Source organism: Pristis pectinata, chromosome 6, assembly GCF_009764475.1.
Source record: "Pristis pectinata isolate sPriPec2 chromosome 6, sPriPec2.1.pri, whole genome shotgun sequence".
Lineage (NCBI taxonomy): Eukaryota > Metazoa > Chordata > Chondrichthyes > Rhinopristiformes > Pristidae > Pristis > Pristis pectinata.
The window spans coordinates 26,992,854-27,009,236 of record NC_067410.1 but is presented as its reverse complement, the minus strand read 5'-3'; the positions used below and the strand labels follow the sequence as shown (position 1 = coordinate 27,009,236).

Genomic DNA, 16,383 nt, shown 5'->3' with positions numbered 1-16,383 from the left:
ACCGTTGACTGAAGAGAAAAATGTAGAGAGAGAATTGAGAGAAATTACGAAATCCAAATGTTCTACTATGGAATCCATATGACACCTCAGTCACTGATGATCTTCACTGCTTTGTTCTGAAGTATCTGCCGCCCCAAAGGCATTCGAGACGTGGCCGTCCACACAAATACCTGTTTCCTTCTGCAGGTTAATGACAAAGTGGACTCCACTGGATTATTCCAAAAATCCATACGTGGATTGTAGTGGCAGACACAGTTATTGTTTTTCATCCATCGATACAGACATCAGCAGGCAGGGTGTCCCTCTCCCTCTCTTTCTTCTCTCTGACTGACTGCTCCAAAACATCAGCACGTCCTTATCTCCTGTTGTTGTCGTAATGATGCCACGTTCGCGCGCTCACACACACACACACACACACACACACACACACACACACACACACACACACACACACACACACACACACACACACTACTGTTCTATGTCTTAAAGGGACATTCACCAAATAGTAACCTAATCCGTAACAGGAGGATAATAGTAGACTTCAAGGATACATAGATAGGTGGTGGAATGAGCAAGTTTGTGGCAGAAGACACTCAATGCAGGCAAGATAGCCAAGTGTGAAGTAATGTGTACTGGCAGGGAGAATAATGAACAATAATGTAGACTAAACAGTACTAATTTAAATAAGATGAAGAAATAGGAAGACCTGAATGTGCATAAATCTTTAAAGACAGCAAGGCAGGTTGAGAACGTACTTAAGCATATGGGATCCCGGATTCATAACTTGGACAGAGAATATAAAAGCAAAGAGGTAAATCATTATAAAACAATGGCTTGATCACACTAGAGCATTGTGTCCAATTTTGGTCACTGCACTTTAGGAAGGATATGAAGGTCCCAAAGAAGTTGCAGAATAAATTTACTGGAATGGTTCCACTTTTGAGGATTTTCCGTTATTTGGTTTGTCTGGAGAATCTGGGGCTGGTCTCCTTGCAACAAAGAAGGGTGAGAGGACGTTTGATAGATGTATTAAACATTTTATCAGGTTTAGAAAGGGTAAACAGAGAACAATTGGATTGCTCAACAAAAGCTCGATAGACTCAATGTGATTCCCTCATTTCATGTTCCTCAAAGTTGCCTTGCACTAGAGCCTGAGGATACTCAGAGTCTTGTGCAGGTAATAGTTGATGTTTACAGGCTGCAGAAAAAGACTTACTGAGAACTGTACAGGTGGGTACATTTTACCACTAACTGTAAAAGTCACCACCATCCTCAGTTTCTTTGCCTCAGGACTTTTCCAGGGCATTCTCATAAACATTTACAGAATCATGCAGTCAAACTCCCACGAATGGATCATACCTGGTGTGCTGAGTATTTTCAGCTATTTCCTTTTTTCACTTAAAGCAGTAAGTTGATGGTTTATTTGCCAGGGTGGGCAATTATCTTGAGCTTGCCAGTGATATGTCAGTCAGGATGAATGGGCACTCAGATCAGTGGCTCTGACTGGCTGCTCGGGTACACGGAATCCCTGAACACAAGAAAATATTAGCAGGAGTAGGCCACTAGATCCCTCAAGTCTGCCCCAGGCTTCAACTCCTCTTCTGTGCCATTTCCACACAGCCCTAAATTACCCCGTCTTCCAAAAATTTATCTACCTCCTCTTCAAATATCTCCCATGATCTAGCCTCTACAACTCTCCGATGTAGAGAATTCCAGAGATTCACTACAATCAGCAAGAAGGAATTCCAATGCCCCTTTGATGTAATAATCACCCCCTTATTTTGTATCCACTCCTCCTTATTTGAAACTCTCCCACTGTGGCGTCATCTCAACATCTACCTTGTTATGCCTCCATGCCCACTTAGAAACTTATCCTTGTATGTGGTAAATTAGGGACGCAAAAACACACTCAAAACTATTTATTTACCACAGGGATTTCTACTCCGTGTGCAAAATGATTCTAATGTGTGTAAGTGTAGGATGACTTCATCCTGTGGTACCCTTCCTTATAACTTTGCACCTAGAAGCAGAATTACTGACAGGATGCTTGTAGGCAAAGCATATCCATTTCTTCTCCATCAATTTCCATTTTCCATTTTTATCTCATGTTGGCTCAGTTTTTCTTATTCTATTCATTATAAGTCTGGCCTGTCAGATCAAGAACCTTAATGTGCTGGTAACTGCTGCCATGAAGCCACTTTAACTTGCCCTATCAGAATGTTCCCTTTGTTTCTCATCCCTCCCCCACCTTCTCTCCTGCTCAGAATCTTTACCAATTCTGACAAGGAATCACAGACCTGAAATGTTGACTTTTTTTCTTTCTGCAGATGCTGCCTGACCTGCTGAGATTTTCCAGCATTTTCTGTTTTCATTTCAGATTTCTAGCGCCTGCAGTTTTTAAAAATTTTCATATCCATTTTAAATGTGGCTGGTAATGCTTGTGAGAAACACGTCCACTGAAAACTAAGAGCAGTACCACAAAATTCACCTGACAACCACTTGTGACAATGGGAAAGCTATCAGGTTGTTACAGATGCACTTCAGGTGCCAGGATCAATCTGAAAGTGCACCAGCCAAAGTCTTCAGAATGGTGATGGCATGCTGAGTTCTACACCAGCAAGGCTTGGTCTACCTCACATCAGACAATCAAACATGTGTCTGGTCGAAGATTATTACTGGCCTTGGACATGACCTGAAGGAAAACTTCATCCTGTCATCATCAAAAACATGAACTGATATGGTGAATGTGTTTCTATCACTCATGGGCCCATAACATGTCTTCTTTCACTTCTGAGAGAAAAATTGTGTACATCAACTCTGTCTTTATCTCTCGTTGTCTTCGTGAAGCAGCCAGCATAATCAAAGACCCCACCCACCCGGATCATTCTCTCTTCTCTCCTCTTCCATTGGGTAGAAGATACAGGAGCCTGAGGGTACGTACCACCAGACTTAAGGACAGCTTCTACCCCACTGTGGTAAGTACTACTGTACCTCGGTACAAGTGACAATAACAAACCAATACCAATACATTGCAAAGAAGTAACCCTAAATGCACATGAAGAGGATGTGCTGCAGGTTGTAGGTGTGGCAGACATGAAAACACATGAATTCTTGATGGTGTGATTTTTGTAAACTCATGAAAACCCATGGCCATTGACAAGTGTGATAGAATGTTGGTGAAAGCTCAGTCATTCCCATCATAGGCAGGTTCAATCCAGTTTTTGGCAAAGTACTGCATACCCTTACGCCAACCAACAATTTAATAAAAAAACCTTCTCTTTCATATTGTACTGGGTGTCTTGTGGTGGCTAGTTGGCCAAGATGATTACCATGCAAGCATGTCCACTTTGCAAGAACAACAACTTCAGCTACTGTTACAAATTCTGGATTTTTGACACACTAAAAATGCTGTGCACTGTGAACTTGCCATTATTTTCCCAGTAATTTCTGGTCCATTAAAATGTAATTTGCACCTCAGTTAAATCTGAGACACATAAAAATCCTTAAATGGAAGTTAAATCAACCTGAGTATTCAAATGGCAAAACCGAGTGAGGTTAGAGGTACGAATACAAAATGGAATTTGAATAAAGTTGCAACAAATCATGAACCGTGCTACTGCACAGTAAATTGGTCGTGAATTTCATAATTTAAGGCTTTATTGAAGTCAGGGTTATCAGCTGTTGAATATTTTGTTGAGGATATGGTTTAATATAATTTTACACAATTAAAAGAACATTTTATTTAAAAAAACCTGGTAGCCATTATATGACATTGCTCGTGGTTAATCTTGGGTATTGGTGTGATCTCTGATATTTCACATGGCACAATACAAGTCTAAATGTGGTAACAGTTGTTATGGACTTGGTGAATGTCCCTTTAAGACAGAGTAGTAGTAGTAGTAGTAGTAGTGGTAGGTGTGTGTGTGTGTGTGTGTGTGTGTGTGTGTGTGTTTGTGGCGTGCTTATGTCAACAGAAGATAAAGGACGTAATGATGTTGTTGAAGAGGTCAGTCGAAGTCGGAGGGAGAGAGACAGAGAAAAGGGAGAGAGACACCAGCCTGCTAGTTTCTCTATTGATGGATGAGAAACAATAACTGTGTCTGTCACTGCAATCCACGTATGGAAATTGGAAGTAATCCAGTGGAGTTCACTTTGTTGCTGACCTGTAGAAGGGGACAGGTATTTGTGTGGACGACCACAAGTTGGATGCTTTTCGGGGTGAGGAAGTCACCACCGAGTAAACACTGAGGTGTCGTTTGGGTTCCATCGTGGAACATTTGGATTTTGTAATTACTCTCTCTATGTTCTCTACATCTACGTCTTATCTTCAGACAATGGTGGTTGTTGAAGAAGCCTTTGCTCATGTTTCACCTTATGACTTGTTGAACTGAACTTTAAGAACCATTCCTGGACTTGGAGTTTGGGACATTGCCACACATACACAAAGAGTTTAGTTTTGGGGTTAATGTTCAAGGTTTAACATTTTTACTTCTAACATACTAACATTTTTACTTTTATTTTTCTTATTATCATAAGTAGTGATTAATAAAATAGTTTTTAACACTGAATCATGACTCAGTGTGTTTCTTTTGTTGCTGATTCGTAACACAGTTTACATACAGTTCCTTCATTAGACTTAATCCTTGAAAGGGTGAGTAATTCTTTGCAATTCTCAGTGATGAATAGAGCACCAATAATTTTGCAATATGGACACCTTCACAAAAGTATCCACACAACCTTTTTTCTTATTCTGCTTGTGTTCTTTCTTGTAAAAATTGTGTATAATTTATGTTTTCTTGTGAATGCTCCTTATATGATGCTATGTGCCTGTGATGATGCTGCAAGTAAGTTTTTCATTTCACCTGTGCATACGTGTACTTGTGCATATGACAATAAACTCAACTTTGGTGTATAACAGCCTTTTTATTTCACATAGGATGTGCCCTTTCCTGAAACGGCATGGTAGAATTATAGAATGATAAAGTTTTAAGAAATGGAAGCTGGAGTAGCCATATTGCCCCTTCAGCCTGCTCCACTATTCAATAAGATCATGGTTCAGCACCACTTTCTTGCTATGGTCCAAACATTGGTCTACCTCAGCCCTGAACTGATTGAATGTTTCTGCTTCCACTGATCTCTGGATTTTTAAAATGAAAATAAAATAAAATCAGATCAAGAATGAAATTCTTTATGGTGTGATTTTTATATGACTACAAGCTGCTCTGCTGGAAGGTCATTAACCTAAAATATTTTTCCTCCTTTGGAGTGGAGATTTAGAGGGGATTAAAGGAAGAATTTTTTCACTCAGGGAGCAATTGAAACTTGAAATGCACTCAATGCACTACCTAAGGGTGTGGTGAAAGCAGGTATTTCCACAACATTTAAGTAGTATTTAAATGAGCACTTGAAATGTCTTTCAAAGAAGGCTACGGGCTGTGTGTGGGAAAATGGGATAAATACAGGCAGGTACTTGATGATCAGCATGGACACAGTGGGATACTTCCAAGCGAAATGGCTCTAAATCTTCAATCCCTAACCAACTCAGCTTATCCAGTCTCTCCTCACATCTGAAATGCTCCATTCCTGGCAACATCCTGGTGAATCTCCTCTGCACCCCTTCTAGTGCAATAACATTCTTTCTACAGTATGGCAACCAGAACTGCACACAGTATTCCAGATGTAGCCTAACCAATGTTTTACATTGTTGTACCACGATCTTTCTGCTTTTGTATTCTATTCTGGCTAATGAAGAGACTGCAGATGCTGAAATCTGGAGTTAAAAACAAGCTCCTGGAGGAACTCAGCAGGTCAGGTAGCATCTGTAGAGGGAAATGGACAGTTGATGTTTTGGGTTGAGACCTTTTCTCTGGACTGCATCCTGTATGCCTTCGTAACCAAATGTTGTTCAAGAAAGGGAATAGGGATAGCCCGGGGAATTGTAGACCGGTGAGTCTCACCTCAGTGGTTGGTAAGCTAATGGAAAAGATCCTGAGAGGCAGGATTTATGAACATTTGGAGAGGTATAGTCAGCATGGCTTTGTCAAGGGCAGGTCCTGCCTTATGAGCCTGATTGAATTTTTTGAGGATGTGACTAAACACATCAATGAAGGGAGAGCAGTAGATGTAGTGTATATGGATTTCAGCAAAGCATTTGATAAGGTACCGCATGCAAGGCTTTATTGAGAAAGTAGGAGGCATGGGGCCATTGCAGTGTGGATTCAGAACTGGCTGGCCCACAGAAGGCAAAGAGTGGTTGTTGAAGGGTCGTATTCTGCATGGAGATCGGTGACCGGTGGTGTACCTCAGGGATCTGTACTGAGACCCTTACTCTTTGTGATTTTTATAAACGACCTGGATGAGGAAGTGGAGGGGTGGGTTAGTAAGTTTGCAGATGACACAAAGGTTGGGGGTGTTGTGGATAGTTTGGAGGCTGTCAGAGGTTACAGAGGGACATAGATAGGATGCAAAGTTGGGCTGAGAAGTGGCAGATGCAGTTCAACCCAGATAAGTGTGAAGTGGTTCATTTTGATAGGTCAAATATGATGGCAGAATATAGTCTTAATAGTAGGACTCTTGGCAGTGTGGAGGATCAAAGGGATCTTGGGGTCCGAGTCCATAGGACGCTCAAAGCGGCTGCTCAGGTTGACTCTGTGGTTAAGGAGGCATATGGTGTATTGTCCTTCATCAATCGGGGAATTGAATTTAGGAACCGAGGGGTATTGTTGCAGCTATATAGGTCCCTGGTCAGACCCCACTTGGAGTACTGTGCTCAGTTCTGGTCGCCTCACTACAGGAAGGATGTGGAAGCCTAGAAAGGGTGCAGAGGAGATTTACTAGGATGCTGCCTGGAATGCAGAGTATGCCTTATGAAGGTAGGTTGAGGGAACTCGGCCTTTTCTCCTTGGAGCAACAGAGGATGAGGGGGGACCTGATAGAGGTACATAAGATGATGAGAGGTATTGATCGGGTAGATAGTCAGAGGCTTTTCCCCAGGGCTGAAATGGTGGCCACAGGAGGACATAGGTTTAAGGTGCTGGGGAGTAGGTATAGAGGAGATGTCAGGGGTAAGCTTTTTACTCAGAGAGTGGTGAGTGTGTGGAGTGGGCTGCTGGCAACGGTGGTGGAGGCGGATACGATAGGGTCTTTTAAGAGGTACATGGAGCTGAGAAAAAGAGAGGGCTATGGTTAAACCTAGTGATTTCTAGGGTAGGGACATGTTCGGCACAGCTTTGTGGGCCGAAGGGCCTGAATTGTGCTGTGGTTTTTCTATGTTCTATGTTTCTAAGCACCTTGTCTTCCTGTGCTGCTGCTTTCAGGGATCCTTGAACATGTTCCACAATAGGTCCCTCAGTACTTCCTGGGGTCCTACCATTTAGAGGGTATTTGAGGAAGAATTTGTTTCACCCAGCAGGTGGTTGAAATCTGCAGTGCACTCCCTGAGTGGCTGGGGCAGGCAGTAAATTCCGTAATATATAAGAATTAGATTAACACTTAAAATGCCGCGGCAAAGAAGATTACGACAGATGGAAGCTGGCATGGATAAGATGGGCTGAAGGGCATGTTTCCCCACTTTATGAAGCTATGGCTCTATCTCTTTGAGAAGAGTACACCTCTCACAAAGCAGTATTCCCTCTGTATTGCACCGAATAGTCATTAATGACCTGTTCGGATCCTAAAATGCAGCCTTAAGGCCCATTGTTTTCATTAGCAGCCTGTGAAGCCGTTAAATTGAAACTTTAAAATGATGTGGAGTTGCTGGCTGCATTGCTCCACCCCCCAACTGTCGCCGTGCACCACAAAGCGAAGCCAGGGTGCACATGCGCTGACCGCTCCCGGGCTGTAGGTTGGGCGCATGCGCAGAGCCGACAAACCGTCAACGCTCGAGTTTCAGCGTCCGCGTCACCATAACGACGCGAAAGGTTTCGTTCGCGCGCTCCTAGTGACCGGCGTTACTCCGCCCTCTGATTGGACGGATGGTCAACAGGTACAAGATGGTGGCTGAAGTTGCAAGTTGTTGGCCGGTGGGAGACAGGTTGGCCCAAGTCCGGTGAAAGTCGGTCGTTGGTCGCGTTGACACACGGGGTTTTCTGCTGTTGTGCATTATGTTCAAGAACGAGTACCAGGTATTGCACCTTTGCAAAATGCGTGAATGAACAATGCGCCAAATAATAACAATTTTAATATTTGATAGAAATATGAGGTTTTATGTTTTAGGGAAATACTAATGTCTCTTGTGGTTGATTGATTTTGCTGTTCTACTTAGTATAACGTAAATTTTAAACTTAGAACTTTTTTTAACCGTTGCATTTGTTGTTGGGTAAATTAATGGTCAGTTATTGGCTGAATCATCGATATCCTTACCGCCCTGTAGTGTCATGCTTTCCATTTTAAGAGCGAATACTTTATTAACTTGGCAAACAAACCTACTTTCTTTTAAATAAAGGGAGGATCCTTTGTAGAAATCTTCAGTTCACAAGGCAAAGATCCAGTTGCAAGATGGAAGCTTTGTGGAAGTCCTGCAGTCCAGAAAGTAAGTTATTGGCAAGAGATGTACATTTTTTCTGATATGAAAAACTGGTGAAATTGCTTTGAAAACCATATTTTAAACTCTGTATTTACTGCATTTGCTTACATCCGACATTTTTTTTACAATATTTTACAAGACAGTTTTGTTAAACACATTTGATGGCAGAAGACTTGGAACTACATAGATTTTACTTCAGGAAGTATATTTGACACAGTGATATACTCTTGAAGTGTGATCACTATTGTCCTCTGGGAAATGCTGCAGCCAAGTTGAGCACAACACAATCCCAAAATCCAGAATAAAATAATAGCAAAGTAATCATGTCTTGTGGTTGTTTGAGAGAGGAACAATGACCAGGATATCGGCAATGATACTTCTGCTTTTATATTCACAGGGGGAGCAAAGTCGGGCCTCGGTTTAAACAGCACAATGACTGTGCACTGAAATGTCAGCTTTGGCTTTTGTGCTGGTGTGTTTGAAGTAGACTATCTATATTAGCTTTGCAAATTCATGAACTGGAATCAATGGGGCTGGATTTTGGGGAAGATTAGATGGCATGTTCACATTCATATATTCTCATTAGTTATTTCATTATGCCTAACCCAGCAGTGATGGAGTGGCAACATATTTAAGTCAGGATGGTGTGCAACTTGGGAGGAAGCCTTTGGTGGTGATTTTTCATGTTCCTGCAATTAAACAAACTAATTTGGAAGCTCATGTCAAAGATGTTCCAATTCTCCACTGTTTGTGTCTCTTTAGTCCTTGCCAATCTATCCTGCATTGATGTGAAGGCAATGGTTTGACCTTGAGCTATTTACTCATTAGTCTCATATTTAAAAATAGTAGAAAGTGTTGTGCTCATGCATTCATATATAAATGAATTTTAAACTATAAGCTCTCTGATCATTACTCCTGGAAAAAGCCAATGGGTATTCTTTGGTGTGATTTGTTGAAGAGGTTTCCTGTTACATGTTCTGTCCACAAATATTCCATAAAGTCTGCTTCAGAAGCTGAACTAGAAATTGTATGGCACATCAAAAAAAAAAGTGAAGGCATTACTGCTTGAAGGATCCTAAATAGGATAGTGATAGAATTGCGCTTGGTTGTACTATCTCGCAAGACCCAAGACATTGTCTATGATAGGAATTGGCCAGGCCATGGTAGTTTAAAGAAGGGTGAGGTTCATGCTGGTCAGAAAGACAGTTAGGGTGATGGGAAGAGCTTATAGAGTGGTTGGGGGCAAATACTTCATTGGAAGGGGATTGCATGACAAAGTGTAGAGATGATCTAAAGATCTTAAATCTTCAGCAGCAAAAGGGTGCAGGAGGTGGATGATTAGAACAAACACTGTGAAAAGGCTTCATGGTAGAAGAAGATGGTTGCCTTGGATTCCCAACAGAAGAGTCAGTCAGGTGAGGCCCCTGTAACTAATGTTGCATGAGTCCTCGGTCTTTCATATGCAGAGAAATTTGTGGCCATTTAACATATTTAGCTTGCTTGATAACCTCAATAAATTATTCTTTTATCTTCTCTGCTCTGAAGATGGAAGAACTGTTGAAAATGATTCTTAGTATCCCACTCCAAGGATGTCCTTGCTAAGGTGCAGCACCCAAAATTTCAATTCCAGTTGACACCAAATCTGTGATTTACAAATGCATTCCACAGTTTTTTTCAGTACTTCCTATTTATAAAGTAAAGATTTCACTTTCTTTTAACTGCCTTATCAACATCCTGTCATTTTCAAAGATTTATGCACACAACTCTCCAAGTCTCTGTGTTTCTATAGCGTATTTAAATTGGTACTATTCAGTTTATATTGCAATCCTTAGTATTTTTCTTGATACATTCTCCCTAACCCTTAAGTAAAGAAGAAAAATGCCAAGAGTGCTGTTTCAAAAAGCATTGGCACCTTTGTTCAAGATGATAAAATAACTTTCCTAACTACGTTTCTGAATCAAGACTACTTCCATGTGTGGGAAGACTCCTGGTAATGAAGACTCTTGGGTGCCTTAAAGATACCAAATGATGGCCAGCCAGAATGTAAATGTAGTCTGTAATTCCAGTGAAATATATAGCCTGAACTGGAAAGTGGAAAAATGTTACAATGCAATTTTTTTTTGAGGATTATCATACAAACAACATTTTCATGCATTTGATGTGGTGGGGGGAGGGAATATTTGCACTGTCATTGTGTTGCCAGTGTGTCATCTGTTCTTTTCACTAACAATGAAATGTATAGATTCGAGGAACTTTCTTAATTATCACTTTGTATCTGACTAAAATATAGATTTTCTGGTCATTTCCTTTTATTCAGTTTTTCTTTTGATTTCCTTTGTGATGTGTCTATTGATGTAGTTTGATTTGCTATATGTTCTGACCCGAGGTCTATTCTTTTTGAATATATGAAAACAGATTCTCTCTAATATATAATATCAAAACTTTGTGGTTATTTTTTATCTAATTTTATCACTTTCATTTCTTTTTTTTGGGCTATAATCATGACCTGAATGAATCTAAGATAAGGCACTTGAGCAGATTTAGAAGCCAGCCATTGTAACAAAACTAACATAAATAACCTTTTCCTTCCCATCTCTTCTTTAATCTACATTGGATTGGTACTTTCATCATCATGAGCTTCAAATTATTTTCACTAACCTGATTTATATTGTTGTCAGCTCAGTGAGATTTACCCATGCCTGTCTGCATAACTTAATTTTATAACACTATGAATAAATCAGCTATATAAAGCTGACAAAATATCAAAGATGAAATCTTGCAGATAAATTGTGTCAGATAACTCTACCTTGATGCATATATCAATGGAAATGGCAACGGTTTGTAACCCTTAACATTAAATTGTGGTTTAAATTCATGTTTAATGATGTCTCAAAATCTTGTGTCATACAGGGGTCCTTGACTGCTTATGCTTTTACATGTATCTTAGTGTTTTTATGGAATATTGTAAGTGGGCTAGAGTCAAAAGAGTTGGATATTTAGAATTGGAATTGGCTTATTATTGTCACTTATACCGAGGTAGAGTGAAAAACGTGTCTTGCATACTGTTCATACAGATCAATTCATTACACAGTGCATTGAGGTCATACAAGGTAAAACAATACAGAATGCAGAATAAAGTGTCACAGCTACAGAAGAAGTGCAGTGCTGGTAGACAATAAGGTGCAAGCTCATAACGAGGTAGATTGTAAGGTCAAGAGTCCATTTTATCGTACTAGGGAACTGTTCAATAGTATTATAACAGCAGGAAAGAAGCTGTCCTTGAGCCTGGTGGTATGTGCTTTCAGGCTTTTGTACCTTCTGCCCGATGGGAGAAGAGGGAATGTCCTGGGTGGGTGGGGGCTTTGATTATGCTGGCTGCATTTCCAAGGCAGCGAAGTATGGACAGAGTCCATGGAGGGGAGGCTGGTTTCTGTGATGTGCTGAGCTGTGTCCACAACTCTGCAGTTTCTTGCGGTCACAGGCAGAGCATTTACCATACCAAGCTGTGATGCATCCAGATCGGATGCTTTTTATGGTGCATCGATAAAAATTGGTGAGGGTCAGAGGGGTCATGCCAAATTTCTTTAGCCTCCTGAGGAAGTAGAGGCGTTGGTGAGCTTTCTTGACCGTGACGTCTATGTGGTTGGACCAGGACTGGCTCTTGATGATGCTCACTCTTAGGAACTTGGAGCTCTCAACCCTTTCGACCTCAGCGCCGTTGATGTAGACAGGAGCATGTGCACTGCTCCCCTTCCTGAAGTCAATGACCAGCTCTTTTGTTTTGCTGACATTGAGGGAAAGATTATTGTCATGACACCATGTCACTAGGCTCTCTATCTGCTGCCTGTACTCCAACTCGTTGTTATTTGAGATACGGGCCACTACAGTGGTATCATCTGCAAACTTGTGGATAGAGTTAGAGCAGAATCTGGCCATGCAGTCATTAGTGTACGTGGGGCAGAGCAGGGAGGCTGAGGATACAGTCTTGTAGGGCACCAGTGTTGAGAAATCATGGTGGAGGTATTGCTACCTATCATTAGTGATTGGGGACTGTTCGTCAGGAAGTCAAGGATCCACTTGCAAAGGGGGGTGTTGAGTCCCAGGTCTTAGAGTTTGATGATGAGTTTGCTTGGAATTATAGTATTGAAGGCAGTGCTGTAGACAATAAACAGTGTTCTAACATAGGTGTTTTTGCTGTCCAGATGCCTCCAGAGATGAGTGTAGGGTTTAGGGCTGTGATTTGCTATTTCAACTGTACAGTTTCATTATATTAGGGGTATGAATCAGAATATTATATACCGAATAATTGTTAAGCTTTCACATTGATTCGTATGGGACAAAACTCTTTTGTTAAACATACTACTTGTTGAACAGAGTCTACTTACCTAGGGCATTATAATGTCTTTTTCTCCATTAGAAAGCAAGGTGTTCTTGCAATGCAGAACTACATCTACACTTTTTTAAGGATCTGGAATGCCCTGCCTGCAAGGAAGGTGGAAGAATATTCAATAATATTTATTTTACGCAGAATTGGATAAAGATTTGAAGGGCAAAGGTTACAGGGCTGTCAAGAGAGACCCAAAACATCGACCATCTCTTTGCCTCCATGGATGCTGCTTTACCTACTGAGTTCTTCCAGCAGTTTGTCTTTTGCTTCAGATTCCAGCATCTGCAGTCTCTTGCAAGAAACGTGACTTATTGGATACTCTTTCAGAGAGCTGGCACAGATATGGGGTCAAATTATCCTCCTCCAGTGGTATACTGTTTCATGGCACATACCTTGCAGATCCTTGATCTGATGAGTCAAACTAAGTTTTTTTTCAACGTTGGCAGATTTATTGATAAGGTGTAGTTCTATTTGCAGAAACCGAGAAAATATAGGAAGTGCCAAGCAGATTTGGAACCAGTTTTCTTTTCAGTCATTAGGCTTATTTTTGATTTACTCACTGTCAGTTGTTGTAATAATACTGTACCATGAGAAACTTTCTGCCACTTGTAAATTCCTTTCAAAGCTGTGCATACTGGAATTTCAACATCTGTAAACACTTAGCTTATGATTCTTAAATTGTCATTCAGTAATGTCTAAACATTTCATTGAACTTGACAAGAAACTTGATTTTGTCAGACTTCCAGTAAATTGGTTTATTACTGTCACGTACTGAGGTACAGTGAAAAACTTGTCTTGCATACCATTCGTACAGATCAATTCATTACAACAGTGCATTGAGGTAATACAAGGTAAAATAATAGAGTGAAGAATAAACTGTTACAGTTACAAAGAAAGTGCAGTGCAGGTCAACAATAAGGGGCAAAGTCACAATGAGTAGATTGTAAGGTCAAGGGTCCATCTTGTCATACTAGGGAACCATTCAGTCATCTCATAACAGCGGGATAGAAGCTTTCCTTGAGCCTGGTGGTCCATGCTTTCAGGCTTTTATATCTTCTGCCCGACAGGAGGGGGGGGAGAAGAGAAAATGTCTGGTGTGGGTGGGGTCTTTGATGTTGCTAGCTGCTTTACCGAGGCAGCAAGAAGTATAGACAGAGTCCATGGAGGGGAGGCTGGTTTCTGTGATGTGTTGAGAGGTGTCCACAACTCTGTTGTTTCCTGCAGTCAGAGCAGAGCAGTTGCTGTACCAAGCCGTGATGCATCCAGATAGAATGCTTTCTGTGGTGCATTGATAAAAATTGATGAAGGTCAAAGTTATTGTGCCAAATTTCTTTAGCCTCCTGAGGAAGTAGAAGTTCTGGTGAGCTTTCTTGGCCATGGCATCAACATGGTTAGGCAGGACTGGCTATTGATGTTTGCTCCTGGGAACTTGAAGCTCTCAACCTTCTTGACCTCAGCACCGTTGATATAAACAGGAGCATATGCATTGCCCCCAGCACCCCCCTCCCCTCCCCACCCCTTCCTGGATTCAATGATGAGCTCTTTTGTTTTGCTGATGTTGAGGGAAAAGTTGTTGTCATGACACCATGTCACTGAGTTCTCTATCTCCTACCTGTTCATCATTATTTGAGATACGGCCCACTACGGTGGTATCATCTGCAAACTTGTAGATGGAGTTAGAGCAGAATCTGGCTACGCAGTCGTGAGTATATAGGGAGTAGAGTGAGGGGCTGAGGATGTAGCCTTGTGGAGCACCAGTTTTGAGGATAATTATGGTGTAAGTATTGCTGCCCATCCTCAGTGATTGCGGTCTTTTGGTTAGGAAGTCAAAGATCCAATTGCAAAGGGAGGTGTTGAGTCCCAGGTCCAGGGGTTTGGTGATGAGTTTGCTTGGAATTATAGTATTGAAGGCAGAGCTGTAGTCAATAAATAATAGTCGGTATCTTTACTGTCCAGGTGGTCCAGAGATGAACGTAGGGCCAGGGAGGTGGCATCTACCATAGGCCTGGTTTGGCAGTAGGCAAATTGCAGTGGGTCAAGGTTGTCTGTGCGGCTGGAGTTAATGTGTGCCATGACTAGCACTTCACAATGGTGGATGTCAGAGCCACTGGGTGGTAGTCATTAAGGTATGTTACTTTGTTTTTCTTGGGTACCAAGATGATAGTGGTCTTCTTAAAGCAGGTGGGACCTCTGACTGAACCAGGGTGAGGTTAAAAATATCTGCAAACACCCTGCCAGCTTATCTGCCCAGGATCTAAGGACACTGCCAGGGATGTCATCTGGACCAGATGCTTTCCACGTGTTCACTCTCCAGAAGACTGATCTTGTATCCACAACAGTGACTGAGGGTTTGCATGCATTGTAGGCTGTCGGAGTGGATGGTGACATTGATTAGTGGCTTCCTACCATCAAATGGTTGGTAAAGTTTGAAAATTGACAAAGCATTTTACAGGAATATGTGCTTATTTGTCGATACTGTGTGTGGTTGTCTATACCAAGGGACTGCAGAATGCAGTTTTATAATTGGTGAGAGTGAGGTACAGAACATTGAGATGATTTGATTTTTAAAGAATAGCATAAACGACATTTACAAAATAATTGTTTTTACAACTGTAAAATCCATTATGTTAGCTAAATTATTTCAATACATGGGTTTATAAGATGTACATTTTCCATAATTAACACCACGCGAGGTATTCACTCCATTGCCTATGGTGGAACTGAGAAGACTGATGAGCAAAAATCAAGGGCAATCAATCCTATTTTTATGGAAAATTCTGGTTGTATAAAGGGGTTTATTAGCTGGTGGCAGTCAAGCAAGTTTTCATTATTAATCAGTTGATTTGAAATTGTATAAAAATCCTTCATTGAGCTAGCTCTTGTTTTAAAAACAAAAGACGTATTTGCGCAATGCTTCTCATGATGTTCGGTCCTTTAACCAATCCGCTTTGCAGTCAATCAAGGATCTTTGATGTTTACTACTTGTAGTAATGCAGGAAATGCAGCAGTCAATTTACACACAAAGTTCCTACATACAGTGATATATATGATCAGAACTTCTGTTGTCTGTATTGTTAAGTATTAGCAGGACACTTGTAATAATGAAGGTATCTAGAAAGAACCATGGAATTTTGTTTTTTTTAATGCTTTCTGAGCATACAAATGAGGCTTGATTCAACATTTCCATAAAAAATTGTTTCTTGTGATAATGCAGTGCTCCCTTTGTACTGCACTAGAATGTCAGTCTGGATTACAGGTTCATATTTAGGAAAGCATGCATTGGTACTATTTTACGTTTGTTATTTAGTAGTTTGTTTTGGAATCCAGAATTACTCTCAGCAGCCTCCACTGTTCATAGGACGGTATGCTCAATGAAGTAATAAGATTGTTATCAACTACTTTGCACAATGCTCAGCTGCTGTTTTTGTGACTGTGAAAACTACAAAAGTCAGATGGCAAGAGCAGATGG

General features: G+C 41.0%; 1 protein-coding gene across 1 annotated transcript in view; it reads left to right on the top strand.

The window, feature by feature from the left end:
- The first annotated feature begins 7,988 nt into the window (after positions 1–7,988).
- The window catches only part of cfap20dc (CFAP20 domain containing), a 263,203-nt gene continuing 254,808 nt past the window's right edge, over positions 7,989–16,383 (top strand). The window contains exons 1-2 of the mRNA XM_052017624.1: positions 7,989–8,126; positions 8,447–8,533. Of these exons, the coding sequence (XP_051873584.1) occupies positions 8,106–8,126; positions 8,447–8,533 (108 nt within the window). The 5' untranslated portion in view covers positions 7,989–8,105. The remainder of the gene's footprint in view (positions 8,127–8,446; positions 8,534–16,383) is intronic.